Genomic DNA, 18,937 nt, shown 5'->3' on the forward strand with positions numbered 1-18,937 from the left:
AACTGGCCATGCATTGAAATCTTCACTCAAATACATCACAACTAAGAGACAGCTTACATTTATCGGTTATAGGACTATCTTCTTTACTTCACTCAAACAATGGGTACTCTTCTACCTGCAGAGTCCCACAAACCCAGATGATTCTGGAAGCATTTTCTTAAGCAAAGTTGATGCCCAACAACTAGACAATATCATACTCCCCAATTTTCTTACTACTCATGACTTAGCCGATGATATGTCTAATGCAGTTCTAACATTTACTGTTCAATCAACTCTTCATTAGCAACCACCATAAAGGTTCTGAACTCGTAATCACACAAGTTAGAATTATAAGTACATTTATTACAATATTTTGCTGCTTGTGTTGTGTTATGTGTATTTGTTAAGCGTGCTATCACCTGAGAGGGTACACTGGTGCTAAGCAGGTTTGTGAGTAGACATACCTATGGTAGGTTGGTTACTTGAGAAGTCAGGTCAATTCAGGAATAGAGGAGGAGACTCTGTTGTGAAGAGGGAGATTGTTCATAATTTAGGAGCTATGTCTGAGAACACTGGTCCCCTTGACCTGGTTCTGTGTATGCATGGGATAATGGCAAGTAGGAGTCCTGTGGAGTGGAGGTGTCTGAATGGTTGGTGGAAGTAGCTCTGACTGTTCAGGTAGAGATGGGGCCTAAGGTGTGAAGAGCTTTGACTGTGTGTGAGAGGGCTTTGAAGTGCATTGCTCAACTTGACAGTAAACTTAACAATATACAACACAAACTTGATTTAATCTCAGCAGCCTTTAAGACTCCAATCAATACCTTTGCACGAACTCCAGTAATTGATAAGCTTTTCAGCTTGGTTAAATTACTAAACATCTTATCGATAATCTTGAGCCTCAAATGCTTACTGCAGTAAAACGATAGTCAACCAGGCTGAGCAACACAAAAGCAGTATACAGTCACAGTTTCAGGACCAGTCAGCCTTAACTCTCCAACACTTATACAGTTTACAAAAAATTGCTATACGTCCCCTACTTAAAAAAAAAGTGATGAGCCCTCCGTTGGTGCATCACAATCTTCAGAGAACAGAAGTTTGTTACCTAAACCATTAAGCCAAAAGGAAAAGAAAAATTAAAGAAACAAACCAAATCAATTATAAACACCTCCTTCAGAAAGGGCTTAAATCTAAGGGAAAATATTACAAAGGACCGAGCAAAGTTACATATAAAGCATAGGACATGGCCATCCAGTATGGTTTCTAAACCAGTGACCCCTGCTGCCAAAACTTCAATGATACCAGCTGCTATAGACACCGCCATTGATAAACATTGCTCCGCACCAGAGAGACATGACTATATTTCCAGTGAGGCTGTCAGCCCAGTCACAAATAGGAAATATTCTATGAGAGAACTTGTTGCGGCCATAGGAAAATCCACTTTTAACATCCCTCTATTAAACAAACAGAAATCCTCAAACTCAAAGGTAAGAGCTAATGCCAAGGTGGCACATCCATCTCGGTGAACCACAAAGTCACTTAATCACCCATGCTTATCCGTGTGGTAGCTTGGTACAAAAGCAGTCATGCTTAACTTAGAGGCAATGTGCATATTATTTATGCAGCACATAAACATGGATAAAGTGAAAACACAACACAATAAAAAAATCCCCACCACTTAGAAAAATACAATAAATGAAAATAAACTATTTGACACCAAAGCTACAACAATCCAATAAGTACCACCAGAGTTATGAATTTATAAAATGTAATATTAAAACTAGTGCCTAAAAAATCTTTGCACCAACCACAGACATTCAGTCTCTCGAGACCGGGTCAAAATCGACAAATATGGTTGACTGGGATGGAGAACGAGTCAGATACAAAAAGTGGATTGGGCCCGGACGGCAATTACCTTTAGACGTAGAAGAAGCAACTTCAGCAAAAAGTCTCTGTTTAGTGGGGGAAGTCTGCAGGCAGTGTATAAGGAGGAGGCGTCATTATCAGGGAGCCACTGGATAAAGTTGCTGTAAAGATTTCCACGTTTGGACTTAGTCTCTTTTGTGTAATTCGAAGAATGTTAGCGGTACGAAGCTGTCACAGACAAGGAGTCCACGGATACCTCTTCTGTGAAGGACGGCTGAACAGGTTTTGCTGCTCCGGAGAACAGTGTAGTAAGTCCCAAGTTTTGGAATACGGCTATCTGGACACCTTCAACATCATCACGAAGGGTCCAATACTGTAGGGGTACCACTTGGGGGCTAGGACTCACTCAGGCTGGCTCCAGGTGGGAGTTCAAGGTCGTTGGACCTTTTTCTGTCCCTGAGGCTCTGATCAGAAGGCCAGCCAGCCAAGTCTCTCTGATAGTCTTGGATTCAGGAAGTGAAACAGGGCTCAGGCAGCAGGGCAGGACTCTGAGGGTTTATATGAGGCTTCAGATAGCAAAGCAGTCCTTCCAGGTGCAGAAAAGAAGTCTTCTGAAGTACACTAGTTCAGAAAGTGAGATGATGAGTGGATCTGAGCATCCTATTTTTATACATAGTGCCTTCTTTAAAGTGTGAGAACTTTCTAGAGAATTCCCTTTGAAGTGCTTGGAGTTTCCTGTCTTTTCTGCCCAGGATCCAGTCTGGCTGCCTATACAATGAGGTGGAGTCTGGTTCTTAGTGAGAAGGCAGGGTACAGTCTATTGATTTGCAATTGGGGCTGTGTCCAGCTCTGCCCCCGTTCTGCCAGTAATGGCCCATCCAGACACACCTAATCTCACTATTTTATTGCTGTCTAAGAGGAATTAACAAAGTCCAACTACCAAGTACACCCACACATGTTACCCAGAAACAAATTGCAGGCAAATATTAGCGAGAGCACGAAAATGCAAATTTTCTAAATGTCAACAATGACAATACTAACTGACTCTTTGTACACAATCAGTTTTCTCTGAACACTCAATTTAATAATAGTGATCATGTGATTTTTATTTTCCACTTTTTGTTGGTTTGTTGTAATGTGCTTCTGTGTATGATAATTTTTTTTTAAACTGGAAAGAAAAAAGTGGAAAAGAAAAATGACGTGATCACTATTATTAGATAGAGTGTTCAGAGAAAATTGACTGTTTACAAAGAGTCAGTCAGTATTGGCATTCTTCGTGTTGTTGATTTTTCAGTGGCCCAGCCTTACTGATGCATTACGCCCCAAACCTGAGTGTTGTTGCAACTTTCTAAATGTGGCATTTTCAATAGTGTGACTTAAGATCCGACTTTACCATTAAAGATGATATTAAATTACAATTTCTTAGACACCAATTATGACATTTTCACCTGTTCCCAACCAAAAGTTGGCACGTATTAAATATAATAAGGTGACCCAATGTCATCCTGTAGGAGAGGTAGGCCCCAGAGCAGTGAAACACTCATGTGTTCATTTCTCACTACTAGGACATGTAAAACATATGAGAACATGTCTAAACTTTTAATTTCAATGAACCCTGCCCTTAGTGCTACCTAGGGTTTACCTTAAGGATGACTTATATGCAGGTTTAAGGCTTGGAAAGGGAGTCATGTTGCCAAGTCGATTTGGCAATTTAAAACTGTATTCAGTCTGCCATGGCAGACTTGGGAAATGTTTTAAGGGGTGTTTAAGTGGGTGGCACAATACATGCTGCAAGCCCACTTCTAACATTTCATTTACAGGCCCTGGGTATGTTGTTTACTTCTTTGCTAGGGACTTCTGAGTAAATTAAATATGGCAATGAAATGTAAGCCAATGTTACCATGTTTGAGGGAGTCAGAAGAACCACTTTAGCACTGGTTAGGAGTGGTAAATGTCACAGAGTCCTAATAGCAGCAAAATCAAATTAAAAAAATGTTGAGGGAAGACCACCCTAAGGCTGACAGGCCTAACACTGGTTCACACAATGTATCAGTGTTATTCAGTCTTTTCAGCCTGTTCTGCAGCCTTAGAATGTTTGCCAAACAGGAGCTATACATCTCATCTTTCTTTAATATGTTTTTCTATATGACAAAAGACTTTGTGACTGTTGTGCACAGAATATTTGAGATGGCCAGTGCTGAGCTCCTATGAGATCAACAACTAAATTATTATGTAGAGGAGAGAACAGGCATTAATCAGGCAAAGCGGTAAATGAGTGCCTAAAGAAATTGAAATCGGGGCATGAGACAGATGGGGCCGAACCAGGAGCCAAAATATATTTCAGGTAGGATTGATAGATGTCACCACTTATGCAGGGTTGAGAAACCAGAGTATTCCTGTAGTTGCCTGGATAATGAGTAAAAGATGATAGTGATGTTTGTACTAAGAAAGAGCATGGTAGACAATACACCCCTCTGTTGATATATGTATTTTCCCATAGGACCACATAACTGGGGTAAAAGCACATATGTTATCATTGAAGCTGCCTTGTAACCCTTTACAAGTGTAACTTTCAATTGGAAAGAGATAGAGATTTGGAGTTTGGGTTCCCTGAACTCAGGATTTAAAAATGCATCTTTTTCTGAATGGGGTTTTTAAATTGTGTGTTTGAAAATGACACTTTTAGAAAGTGGGAATGTTCTTGCTTTACCATCCTTTGCCTCTGCTTCCTGCTAAATCCACCTGGTTTAGACTGACAGTTGCCAGGTTTAGACTGACAGTTGAGCTTTTTGTGCATTCACTCTAGACAGTCACACAAAGGGAGCTGATGATTGCCCTGCATATCGTGATTGGCCATCACTATACAGATGGCCAGTGCTGAGCTCCTATGAGATCAACAACTAAATTATTATATAGAGGTGAGAACAGGCATTAATCAGGCAAAGCGGTATATGAGTGCCTAAAGAAATTGAAATCGGGGCATGAGACAGATGGGGCTGAACCAGGAGCCAAAATATATTTCAGGTAGGATTGATAGATGTCACCACTTATGCAGGGTTGAGAAACCAGAGTATTCCTGTAGTTGCCTGGATAACGAGTAAAAGATGATAGGGATGTTTGTACTAAGAAAGAGCATGGTAGACAATACACCCCTCTGTTGATATATGTATTTTCCCATAGGACCACATAACTGGGGTAAAAGCACACATGTTATCATTGAAGCTGCCTTGTAACCCTTTACAAGTGTAACTTTCAATTGGAAAGAGATAGAGATTTGGAGTTTGGGTTCCCTGAACTCAGGATTTAAAAATGCATCTTTTTCTGAATGGGGTTTTTAAATTGTGTGTTTGAAAATGACACTTTTAGAAAGTGAGAATGTTCTTGCTTTACCATCCTTTGCCTCTGCTTCCTGCTAAATCCACCTGGTTTAGACTGACAGTTGCCTGGTTTAGACTGACAGTTGAGCTTTTTGTGCATTCACTCTAGACAGTCACACAAAGGGAGCTGATGATTGCCCTGCATATCGTGATTGGCCATCACTATACAGATGGGCCTTCCTGCATTAGAGTGGTAGAAGAAATTGTCACTGACACCTGAATAGGGCTGTGCCTCTACTCTCTACACCCCCTTGCAGTGTGTCTCGAGCCAAGACAGGGCAAGGCAGGATCTGTGGCCTACAAAGACTATCCTTTGAAGTATGCTTACTTCAAAGGCGAAATGGGGTGTAAGTTTTGGACCTGTAACCCCACATCTTTAGAGCACTTCTAACTAAGAGGAGATTCTGCCAAGTAGAAGAGCTGGAGTAGCTGTAGGAGTGAAACTGCCACTCTGCTTGTTGCTGTGTTGTGCTGGCCTACTGCTTGCTGCTTCTGTCTTTTGCAATGGTAGAACTGGACTACACTTTCTGTATCTTGCTTGCCGAGGTTCTCCAAGGGCTTATGTGTGCTTGCCTCCTGTTAAGAAGTATCAGGGCCATCAAAGACTTCATCTGCAATTCGCTTAACAGCAAGGGATCTATGACAGAATATCGAAAGTCAGAATATCGAGATACAAAAATATCGCACCAAAAATATCAATGTCAACAATATCGACATTCTATCTACAACAAGGTAAGTACAAAAATATCGAGAAAAAATATATAGATGTCATAAATATCGTTTTACATTTTTTTTTATTTTTAATTCAAAACAATATGTAAAATGTATTTACAAATACTTAAAATTATAATACATATAGTTAAACATATTTTAGATTATTTAAAATTAATAAGTAATATACATAATTTAATAAAATAATTATTAAACAAATACATATCATAGATAATATATACGTACTTAACAATTAGTTTTAATCATTATTGTAATAACTTATAAATAATTAAAAATATTATACATTACAAATTTAACTATAAACATAACATATTAACATAAATAAAAATGTAATAATTATACAAAAGAAATAAAAAAAATACTTTTAATATTTCTAAAATGAATTATATACTACATTAATTTAAAAAAAACAGAGCGCGCAACAGTAAGAAAGTGTTGGATAGCGTAGGGTTAGAAATTCCTATTCCAACTCCAGAGAGTGCAACAGTAGGGAAAGCGTTGGATAGCGTAGGGGTAAAAATTACTATTCCCACTCCAGAGAATGCAACAGTAGGGAAAGTGTTGGATAGCGTAGAAGTAAAAATTACTATTCCCACTCCAGAGAGTGCAACAGTAGGGAAAGCGTTGGATAGCGTAGGGGTAAAAATTACTATTCCCACTCCAGAGAGTGCAAAAGTAGGGAAAAAGTTGGATAGCGTAGGGGTAAAAATTACTATTCCCACTCCAGAGAGTGCAACAGTTGGGAAAACGTTGGATAGCGTAGGGGTAAAAATTACTATTCCGACTCCAGAGAGAGCAACAGTAGGGAAAGTGTTGGAGAGCGTAAAAGTAAAAATTACTATTCCAACTCCAGAGAGTGCAACAGTAGGGAAAGTGTTGGATAACGTAGGGGTAAAAATTACTATTCCGACTCCAGAGAGCGCAACAGTAGGGAAAGTGTTGGAGAGCGTAAAAGTAAAAATTACTATTCCCACTCTAGAGAGTGCAACAGTAGGGAAAGTGTTGGATAACGTAGGGGTAAAAATTACTATTCCAACTCCAGAGAGTGCAACTGTAGGGAAAGTGTTGGATAGCATAGACATTAAAAATAACATATTATAAATAAATGTATATCTTAAAATATTAAAACTATTATTTATTAAATAAATCTAAACAATTTAAAAATACCAATAAATAATTATTAAAAAAATTATTACCAAATAATAATTAATATCCAATAAATTAATTACCAATACACAAATATAATTTTAATAACTACTTAATTACATATCAAATACTTTACACACTATTCCCCTATGAGCGCACAACCAACACCAATAATAAAATAATACACTTAATATAATTATCAATTATTAAATTAATAAAAATTAATTACCAATTAATAAATATTAATTACCAATTAATTAATAATTACCAATAATATAGTTACCAAAAACAATTAATAAAAAAAGTATTACTTAATTACATTTAAATTGCTTCCCACAATATTCCCCTATAAACCCATAACCCGCTACAGAACATAATTATCAATTAATGAATTATTTAAAATAAATTACTGATTAATAAAAATTAATTACCTATTAATTAATAATTAATTTATAATTCCTAATAAATTACTTATTAATTTACTATAAATAAATTACTTACCACCCTATTCCCCCGTAAACCCATAACCCGCTACAGAACATAATTATCAATTAATCAATTAATTAAAATAAATTACTAATTAATAAAAATTAATTACCTATTAATTAATAATTAATGTATAATTCCTAATAAATTAATAATTAATTTAGTATAATTAAATTACTTCCCACCGTATACCCCCACAAACCCACAACCTGCTACGGTACTAAAATACAAAATGTACCTAAATTACATTAAAAAAAATATAATACATATTAAATACATAATAATATACATAAAAATCATATAAAAATCATTATTAGCAACATCAATATTACTAACATAGATATTAGTACCTTCGATATTACTAACATAGATATTAGTAACATCGATATTACTTACATAGATATTAACAAAATCGATGTTACTTACCTTCGATATTACTTACATTCGATATTACTTACCTTCGATATTACTACTTCGATATTATTGTACTTCAATATTAACAATTCGATATTTTGACTGCCTACCAACAGCAAGTGGACTGCTCTGCTGGGAGTCCTGATTGCCAAGTGGTACCAAGTCCAGTTTCTGTGCCCCTGGAATTGTGTAGCTGGTACTACAGGACAAGAAAAGCAACATTGATGCTGTCAGCAACACTGCTTTCCTGCACCGGAGCCGAAGGCACAACTCGTGAAGTGCACGGCCCGACTTACACCCTGGTGTTGCTGACGCTGTCAACCTTATCGGCTCCATTTGTCGTCATCATGGCCACTGCCTGCACCGGAGCCCTTGGCACAGCTCGTGAAGTGCACGATGCACCATCCTGACTCGTACCGCAGCCCGACCTCTCTGATGCCCATCAAAGCCAGCCTCTCCATTGTATCATCGTGGAGCTGATAACTGTTGTGGGTGACCTCCTAAACTCATCAACACCACACCATCACACAGAACTGATGCCTGGCACCAATGACATATCAACCCTCTGCACAGCCAGAGATCGACACCTCGACTCCTCTGTGGCAGTAAGGAACTGATGCCGCCTCTGTCCATCAATGCTTCAATTCCGTGACACCATACAACGTCTTTCGACTTCATCATTTTCCAAGGAACTGTTACTTGGGGGTCCGTGTGACTCTGTGATCATCCCCCACATTCCGCGGTCAGCGCCATACTGAGGATTTTTACCTGTCACAACATCAAGATAGCTCCGGTTGGAGCTATTGTTTTCTAAGAGCTACATTTTTACAGTAATCTGATATCTTGATTTGTGTATGTTGGAGTTTTGTTGTTTTGGTCATGTTTGATTTAGATAAACATTGGTTATTTTTCTAAACTGATGAAGCATCCATTTGTAATGTTTTCACTGTGTTACTGTGTGGGCTTTATACAAATGCTTTACACAATGCCTCTGAGATAAGCCTGACTGCTCATGCCAAGCTACCAAGGGGGTGAGCAGGGGTTATCTTGGGTGTCTTACTCCCTGACTAGAAGGAGCGTTCCCTGCCTGGACAGGGTGCATACCGCTGCAAACTGGAGACCCCCATTTCTAAAAGTTGCCTTCCTTATGATTTATGAGGCCAGTCAAAGCCATGCAGGGTGGTTTAGCGTGGCTTAATAAATTGAACTGAGAGCCCTGTGCCACATGTACCTCTTACGTGGTTGAAAGGTGACACAGGGCTCTCATAAATAAGCCCCCTAATGAGGCTGCAGCAAAGCTAGTGTCGTATTGGAAAGTAGTACATTTCTTTTTAGGGTCTGTGCTTGGTTGGACCACACTGCTTAACCCAGAGTTGGTCATTCTGCATTCAAACATTGACTTAGATAATAGTCTCCATAAATTGACTTTGTTTTGGTTGGGGCGTGTCCTCTCAAAGAGAGTTGTGGCTTGCAAACGGAGGGATTCAAAACCTCTCTCAATAGAGGAGTGGAGCAAAGTGCTTGATCTCTGCATGAGCCTGGAAAATTAACATATATTGCCAGTGGCTGCTATGAACAGAAAAACAAAATTCTGGGTGGGATGGGCAAGATACCGACGTATCATATTGATCTAGTAGGTCCTCCAAGTGCAGTGCTAGAGGATGAAATACCATTATACAGATGAAGAGTGCTTTGATCTCTTCAGATGTTCGATCCTAACTAATGAAATGATGTACTGGGGTTGCTATGAATCATTGAGGGGGTTGTGCGTAATATATGATGTTACAACACAAACAATTCCAGCGCATTCTTTTACAACGCGGTTTTTACATCGCAACTACCATTACAACGCTTTTCTTAAAAACTACGATTACAACGTATTCCATTGCAGCGCACACCATTACAACGCATAATACTATTAGGTCAACAGTAGGTTAAGTGTTGGATAGTGTAGGGTTAAAAATTACTATTCCCACTCCAGTGAGTGCAACAGTAGGGTAGGTGTTGGATAATGTAGGGGTAAAAATGACTATTCCCACTCCAGTGAGTGCAACAGTAGAGAACGTGTGGAATAGTGTAGGGGTAAAAATGACTATTCCCATCGACCCCTAAACCCATACCCACTCTAAAACTAAAAAATCTCTATTACTTATCTTATAATATGTTTTAATGGCATGCGTCGTAAAGGTATGAGTTGTAATGGTATGCATTGTAGTGACATGCGTTGTAATTGCATGCGTTGAGTGGCATGCGATGTAAAGGCAGTTGCCTTGTAACAGTTGAGTTGTAAAAGCAGTGCGAATGCGATGTAATGACTGCCAGGTGGCGAAAGTTTGACGGCCCAGCAAGGACTGTGATTAGAGGGGAAAATAACAAATAGGCAGTTGTCTTTATCAGCTCGCCTTCCTATGAAGCACCGCATCTTATAACACATCGGCGATTTACGACGTTCAAGCGTCAGCAGTAATCTGATTTCATACAAAAACGCTCTGTGTATAAACTCAATTTTTCAATAAGAACAACAGAAGGAAGATGGCACCGATGAATCAACGCTACTAAAATTAAAGGTGCTATAAATTATGTAACACTGGCAAAATACACATTTAAAAATTGTACGTAGCAGGGTTTCATCCCACTGGAGTCCTTATTCCTGAACATGAATAAAAAAAACATAAACGGTACTACATGGCTCTTTACGACATGCATTTGTGTTCTAGCTAGTTACACTGAGTTTGGAAACTTGCAATCAAGTGTGTCACTCTATACTGAGTATGCTCCCACTTTCAAAATCATAAAACGCATGATTGTCCTAGCTTACAAAAAGGCCTACTGGTAAAATACGCTGAGTTTGGAAACTTGCAATCAAGTGTGTCACTCCATACAGCTAATGCTCTTACTTTTAAAAACATAAAACTCATGAATGTCCTGGCTTACAAAAAAGCCTACTGCTAAAATAAATATATACTGACTGTGTCTGTACCTTCTTCATCTTCGCCTCAATGATCAAGTCGCCGACCGGTATCAAGACCCCTCCAAGAATGGCCAGCAATCCCCCAACAACGGCCCCAGCTATCAGCCAACATTTTGTCCCGCAGCACATGGCTCACCTCCCTTCTCTGCGTCAGCTGGTGAAATGCGGCACCTTCCTCTAAGGCCGGGCACTTTTATAGCCACAAGCGAGCTGTTACCATTGCACCGCAATTACAGCCACAGAGAATAGATAATGTGAAGGCATAATCCCCCAGCACGCCAGCTCAAAGTGCAGACAGCAGGCAGGGAAACCGGAGATAAGGTGATAAAAACTCGCAAATTAGAAAATAGTTTTTGGAGTTTGACCATTTGGGTGAACGGCAGAATTGCAGTATCTCGAAATTAATCTCAATGACCATCTCATGCCCTTTTGAGGCCTCTGTGGAAATGCTGGTTCCATTTACTTAGTTGCCTCTCTCCTGCACTATGAAATAAACCTGCATTGAAAAATGTAGACTAGACTAAAAACTAGATGGATTCAATCTGAAGATGTTAGGTAATTAAGTGGGTTGGCAGATAGTTTATTGTAAATTAATTCAAATTATGCAATATTCTTTCCAAAAGTTACAAAATGTCATTATTATTTAGTAACAATAAAATATGAAAACTTAAAAATAAAAACAGTAAAATCAAAATTGTGGCAAAACTGCGAACCGGATAGCTCCTTCAGAACAAGTAATGGGTGAACAGATTCATATTTTATTTTCACCTTCGTTGCTACTGAGAGAAAGAATTACACTTGCATTCTTTTTTGATTTTGCATTTTTATATAGCGAGAACTCGACCCGAAGGTATCAGAGCGCTTTACATGAGCACCAGTTGCATTACAGACAGGCATATTTATTTCTAGGCACAGGGAGATTAAGTGATTTACCAATGAGCAGAGGATGTTTGAACCTCCAGCCCACTCGAACGTGGGGCATATTATCAAGGATGGGCGATACATTATTGCTGCTTTTATCGGCAGTTTCCTGCCGATAAAAGCGGCGATAATATATCGCCTGTCCTTGATAATATGGCCCACAGACTTTTGCAGGAACATCTTCCTTTGGACGTACTCCTTTTTGTGAGTATTTTGCAATGCAAAATCTCACTTTCAATTTAATCTCTTCATTTGCAAAAAATCATCCATCACTACTTCAGTTCTGTCATTAAACTGCACGCTAGTGTACATAGTTAAGACTTTCTGCTTTACAAAATAATACAACACACTTCATGGACTACAATTTTTTCTACTATAATCCTTGATATTGATGTGCAGACCTCTTAGTCTCGTTTTTTAAAGTCTCACATCCTGAACAAACACCGATTTTCAAGCCAAATGTGCAAACCTAGATTTGCCAGTCTGGGTTTACCATTTGTACCCTGAATGATCTGTTAGTGGCAAAGCAATTGTTCATTTGCAGGTGGTGGAAAGACTGCTTGTCTAGCAAATATTTATCAGGCAGGTCCCAATTTGCGATTCCACTGTGACTGGTGGCAAATGCAGGGAAGGAATGCAGCAGTTCTCCTTCCCCGCATTCGCATTCACACATGGTAAACATGTATTTTAAAAGTTACCTGTGTCCCTTAAAGGGACAGGTGCTGCTTTTTTAACCCAATGTCTGATAGATTGCTTTATCAAATCTTTAGGGCAGGGAAGGGGAAGAAAGACACAGAGTGAAGTAGCGTGGCAGGGCCAATGTGCTGCACAGCAGCGCGTGGTAGGAGTTTATTGGTGAGTCTGAGCTGGTGGGGTGTCAGGACACTATTTATTAATTTTTGGATTGGGAATGCAAGTTTTCTCGTGAGAGGGATGAAGAAGGGTGGCAGGATGTCAGTTTTTTTGATTGTATGAAGGGCGAGTTGGGTTAGATATCAGTTATTCTTTTTCTTGGATAGGATTGTTCTTGTGAGAGTGGCGGCAAGGGTTAAAGAATGATTAGTAAGTACTTGCTTAGTGTGGTGACACCAAAATGTGCATTGATCCCCATGGCTCCCTATTAATCCCCTACTACTACGCTACTGATTTTAGCAGAATAGGTGATAAGGGAGGAGTAGGCACAATATAAAATGGTAAGAGAGTGGTTCTAAATGTGTGAAAAAGCTAGTTAACATCCATTTTCATTGCCAAAAGTCCTATACTGTGAATGGAATGCCTGGCAGCAGGTTATAGCTCAGGGGTCTCCAACCTTTTCTGTACCAAGAGCCTCTTATGTACAATGAAACACATTGAGAACTACTAATATTATTAGTGTTGTATAATCTAAATTGTGTTATTTGTATATTAATTCAACTAAGCAAAATCTTTCTAATTTAATAAGCTGGGCTGCACACAGGTGAGCTACTCAGAGGTAGCTGGAGAGCAACAGTAGTTCATGAGCTACTGGTTAAAGACATCTGTTGTAGCTGTTTCAAGACTATCAAGTTTTGATGACCTTCTTGTGCCCCTGAATGGCAACAGGAACATTTCGAACACAAACTACCAGCTTTTGGAATTATCACTCTTTGGAGTTGGCTGGATTATTGTACGATAACATGATAAGCTTCAAGAACCTATGAGTACCTGGACTCATTAAGCATTATAAATACTCTTACAATGAAGTGGTGGGCCAGTGTGTATGCCAAATTATCTGGCCACCAAAGATTGTGAGTTAGCTTCTGATTTACTAAAAAAGGCTAACGCTGATCCCAGCATTCTAGCCAACTTTCGCCCCATCTCACTTATCCCAGTATTTTCTAAGATTTTAGAAAAACATATTAACTCTCAACTCTCCACCCACGTTGAGCTTAATGGAATCTTACATCCTTCACAGTCAGGTTTCAGAGCCGGTTTCTCAACAGAATCCACCTTACTGGGAGTCTCAGAAAACATCTGTTTCCGAGTTGACAAGAGGGAAACCATGGCACTCATCCTGCTGGATTTGAGTGCCGCATTTGACACAGTTTCCCAACCCATCCTCGTTAACACCCTCCGTTCATCGGGCATCACCGGCTCTGCTCTCAACTGGCTTATTAGCTTCCTATCCAACCGCACCTTCCAAGTTTTCTCTTCTTCTTCTACCTCCCAAACCTTTACATCTGCGTATGGAGTACCACAGGGTTCCATCTTGAGCCCCTTGCTCTTCAATTTATACGTCAGACCTCTGGCTACCATTGCGGAGCAAGGTGGGCTCACAATTTACTCCTACGCAGATGACACCCAGATCATCTACTCCCTATCCTCAGACCCTCATGCCCCCTCATCCGCCCTCTGTTCAGGACTGAGCAACATCGCAGCCTGGATGCTGGACAACAAACTCCAACTGAATGGGGGAAAAACAGAACTTCTTCTGTTTGGACATAATACCACTCTATGGGGACCCCAACACTGGCCCGCCCAAATGGGCACTCCACCCACTCCCTCTAAATCAGATCGAAACTTAGGAGTGCTCTTTGACGATCAGCTATCCATGAAAAGCCATGTGATCAAAACTTCCTCCACCTGCATCACAATCATCAAATGGCTGCGTAAAATCATCTGGATGCTGCCTGTGGATACCCAGAAGACTGTTGTCCAAGCTCTAATTACTTCCAGGATGGACTACAGTAACATCCTTCTCTTGGGCGCCAGCAAAGAGGTAACCCGAAAACTTCAAACCATTCAGAATATGGCGGCACGACTTCTCTGCAAACTACCCAATACCGCCCCCACCTCTAATTCCCTGCACACACTTCACTGGTTACGCATAGAAAATCGCTCGAAATTCAAAGCACTCTGCATTATGCACAAAAAAAACAACGGTTCTGCCCCACCATATCTCACATCTTTGGTCCATCATCACTGTCCCCCCCGCACGTTGCGTTCTTCCAACCAACACCTTTTCTCAGTGCCTAGAATCAAAAAAGCCAGAATGGGAGGCAGCTCCTTTGCCTGGCTTGCCCCTTCACTCTGGAACTCTCTTCCCCTTCAGTCAAGAAAATAACCCACTTATCTTAGATTTCGCAAACAAGTGAAACATTGGTTATTTAACATGTAAGCTTCCTCCCCTCTGACCTCCCCTCTCTGATTGTTGAGTTAGCGCCGGGAAACCTACGGGTAGCTGAGCGCTTTACAAATTTAAATATAATAATAATAATAATAATTGCCCCTATCATTGATTGGCTTCTGCTCATCATGGTGTCATTGTCAGTGAAATTGCTCTCCCACCCTCGCAGCTCCACCATTAAGTGAGGCCTGCCCCTGCACTCTCGAATGTTGGTGATTGAGGCCCTCCTCCACCCACAGTTTTCCCTGCACCTCATTCAATGGTATTCCAGTGGACCTCTGTCTCCTTCCTCTTGCTTTGCTTTCACTTGTTTTTCTATCCTCTTTTATTTTTCACCTTTCTGTGCTTTTCCGCATCTCTGCTCTCATTTCTGCTTATTTTCCCCTTTTTCCTCTGTTCCTTTATCCCTTATTTCCCAGCGGCTGCTGCCCCCAAGGCACCTCCCCACCAGCGCGACCAGCCCAATCAAGCTCCCCTCCCCACTCCCACCTGTCCAGCCCTTCCCGACCCCTACCTGCTGGCGTGCCGATGGTGTGCCAAAGGCAAGCCCGTCTGCGCATGTCCGCGACCTGACCGCGACCACCACCAGTAACCCTGGTCCGCTGCCCCGCCAAGGCTATGACCCAGCGACACTCCACGCACTCAACCCAGGCAGCAACAACAACTGCAAGATAGCATCACCAGCCAACACTCAGGGACCCTTCAGCTGTCACCGCTGCTGGCACACCAGCAGCACCGCCAGGAACACAGAACCCACCACAACCCGCCCGCAAGAACACAACCAAACTAAAGACCCTGCAATGCATCCTCCTCAACGTCTGATCCCTCCACAAACACGCCAAAGAAATCTGAGACCTCCTCGACAGCACCACCCCGGACGTAGCATTCTTCACCGAAATCTGGACCAACACCACCTCGGGATCAGACATCGCTATCCCCCAAGGATATAAGATCTCCAGGTAAGACCGTCCCACCAGCCCGGGAGGAGGAATCACCATTGTCAACAAATCTAGCCTCCACCTGAGCACACACCCCGACGAGCCCACAAAACTGATGGAACACCTTCACTTCAAGATACTGGCCAGCCCCACTGCAACCCTTCGTGGAACTCTCATCTACCAACCCCGTGGACCTCGCGGACCTTTCACCAACTCCATCATGGGCATCATCTCCCCGCAGGCTATCGCATCCACCAACTACACCCTACTGGGAGACCTCAACTTCCACCTCGACAATCAACTGGTCCCCAACACCACATCCCTCCTGTACAACCTCCACAACATTGGACTACCCCAGATCGTGACCAAGCCCATGCACTCAGCAGGACACACCCTCGACCCCCTCTTCACTAGAGAACACTCCATCACCTTCAGCCACAACACCGAACTCCCATGGACTGGCCATCGATGCGTCTACTTCACCTTCATAAAACTCACCATCCACAGACACCAGCACCTGCTCCCACAAAGAAACTGGACCAAAATCACAGACGACCAACTCACCTTCTCACTCAACACCTCCACCCCAACCATCGCGGAAAACGACGACCCCAACACTGCAGCCTGAACCCTGCATAGATGGATCTCGGACAGCACCAACACCATAGCCCCCCTCAAGAAAAACAATACCCGCGCCAAGAAAGTCAGATGGCTTACCACTGAACTTCGAGAGTCCACATGCACTTGCTGCCACCTCGAAAAGGCCATGAGGAACACCAAATCCACAGAAGCCTACAACTTCAGAGCTGCCACCAACACCCATCATCAACTCATCAACGGGGAAAAAAGCGATTGAAGACAGAATCTCCATCCACGTGCGCAACAGCAAGGAACTCTTCAGCATCACCAAGGAGTTCATCCAACCCACCAGCAAGTCTACTGACATCCCTCCCTCACAAGACCTCTGCGACAAACTGAGCACCTTTTTCCACCACAAAATCAAGAGCATCTACGACAAATTTGATGAAGACAAACAACTCACTGAACCCTTACCAACTACCATCAACCCCCCGGAGACCAGCGATTGAAAACTGGACAGCCCTCACCACCAAAGACACACTGAAGACAATGAATTCAATCCACTCAGGAGCCCCCACGGACCCCTGCCCCACCACATCTTCAACAGAGCAGCCGACACCTTCGCACTCATGCTCCGACACACCATCAAATGTTCCCTTGCGACCGCCTCGTTCCCCGATGACTGGAAATATGTCGAGGCCAACCCCTCCTAAAGAAGCCCTTGGCAGACCCCACTGACCTCAAAAACTACAGACCCATCTCACTGCTCCTGTTCCCAGCGAAAGTCATCAAGAAAGCCATCAACAGCCATCTTGCCACAGTCATTAAAGAACACAACATGCTCGACTCCCCTCAGCCCAGCTTCAGAAAAAAACACAGTATGGAAACCGCCCTCCTCACCTCAACAGATGAGAGCGGCACCCTACTGGCAAAGAAGAAACAGTATCCCTCATCCTCCTCGACCTCTCAGCGGAATTAGGCACAGTTTGCCACTGCACCCTAATAAGCAGACTCTACAACGCAGGAATCCAGGAAAAGGCCCTGCCTGGATCCGCTTCTTCCTCTCTGGCAGGAAGCAGTGGGTCAGACTCTCGGACCCTACACCTACCAGCTGCGGATTCCCCCAGGGCTCCTCCCACAGCCTGACACTCTTCAACATCTACATGGCTCCACTGGCCCCCATCGTCAGAACCTACGGACTCAATATTGTGTCATACGCAGACAACAACCAACTCCTCCTCTCCCTAACCAACAAGCCCAACACCGCCAGACACAACTTTCAAGAAAGCATGGAAGCCGTCGCTAAATGGATGAAAAAAAGATGCCTACAACTAAACACCAACAAAACAGAAGTACTCGTCATGGGCCCAAACCCCAATGCCTGGGGCAACACCTGGTGGCCCCCTTCCCTTGGAAACCTGCCAAGCCCCACGACCACACATACAACCTGGGAATCATACTGGACTCTGAGCTCAAAATGGACTGCCAAATCAACTCTGTCTTGCCTTACTGCTTCCACACCCTCTGCCTCCTTCGTAAGACCTTCAAATGGATCCTCCTCGAACACCGAAAGACCATCTCTCATGCCCTGGTCACCAGCAGACTTGACTATGGTAACGCACTCTACGCTGGAATAAACAAAAACCTCACCAGAAGGCTATACAGAACATCTGGAACACCACTGCAAGACTAGTCCTAAACCTGCCACAACACTGCCTCATCTCCCATCATATGCGTTCACTCCACTGGCTCCCCGTCGAGATGAGAATCACTTTCAAGATACTCACCCACGCTGACAAGGCCCTACACGGCACCAGACCAGTATACCTGAACAGCCGACTCAAATTCCACGCACCCCAAAGGACCCTACGATCAGCCGAGCTCTCCTACGCCCTGGTCCCCTGCACCAGAAAGACCAGATCTGGAGGCTGCTCCTTCTCCTTCCACACGGCCAAAGGATGGAACGCCCGTCCGCTCCACCTCCGACCGACAACATCGCTCCCCATCTTCGCAAGAAACCTCAAAACCTGGCTCTTCGACAGACCCCCTCCTTGATGAAATGGAACCTGCAACTCTCAACCCCTAGCGCCTAGAGACCCTTACGGGTGAGTAGTCACCCTTTAACAAATCCCTGATTGATTGATTGTCGCCTAGTTCTAATAAACCTATATAGGATAATCGCGTTTAGAAAACATAGACTGTAGGATTGGTGTTCAGACTGACTCTAGACACCCCTACCGAGTATGTTCTCCTGTATACCAGCTATCTCACAGTGCCACTAGAAACCCCTCTTACCAAGGATAGAATAGTTCTTTGAATCTATCGAACATGGCAACTCTGTCCCATCAGGTATCATGGAAACAGTACGATACTTTTTGCTCAGTCA

The 18,937-nt window shown here is 42.3% G+C and overlaps 1 protein-coding gene across 1 annotated transcript in view; it reads right to left on the reverse strand.

The window, feature by feature from the left end:
* CD36 (CD36 molecule (CD36 blood group)) overlaps positions 1-11,208 on the reverse strand; it is a 553,162-nt gene extending 541,954 nt beyond the window's left edge. Inside the window, exon 1 of the mRNA XM_086919832.1 lies at positions 10,978-11,208. Coding sequence (XP_086775958.1) covers positions 10,978-11,097 — 120 coding nt within the window. The 5' untranslated portion in view covers positions 11,098-11,208. The remainder of the gene's footprint in view (positions 1-10,977) is intronic.
* Positions 11,209-18,937: the final 7,729 nt, after the last annotated feature.

Source organism: Lissotriton vulgaris, chromosome 1_1, assembly GCF_964263255.1.
Source record: "Lissotriton vulgaris chromosome 1_1, aLisVul1.2, whole genome shotgun sequence".
Taxonomy (NCBI): domain Eukaryota; kingdom Metazoa; phylum Chordata; class Amphibia; order Caudata; family Salamandridae; genus Lissotriton; species Lissotriton vulgaris.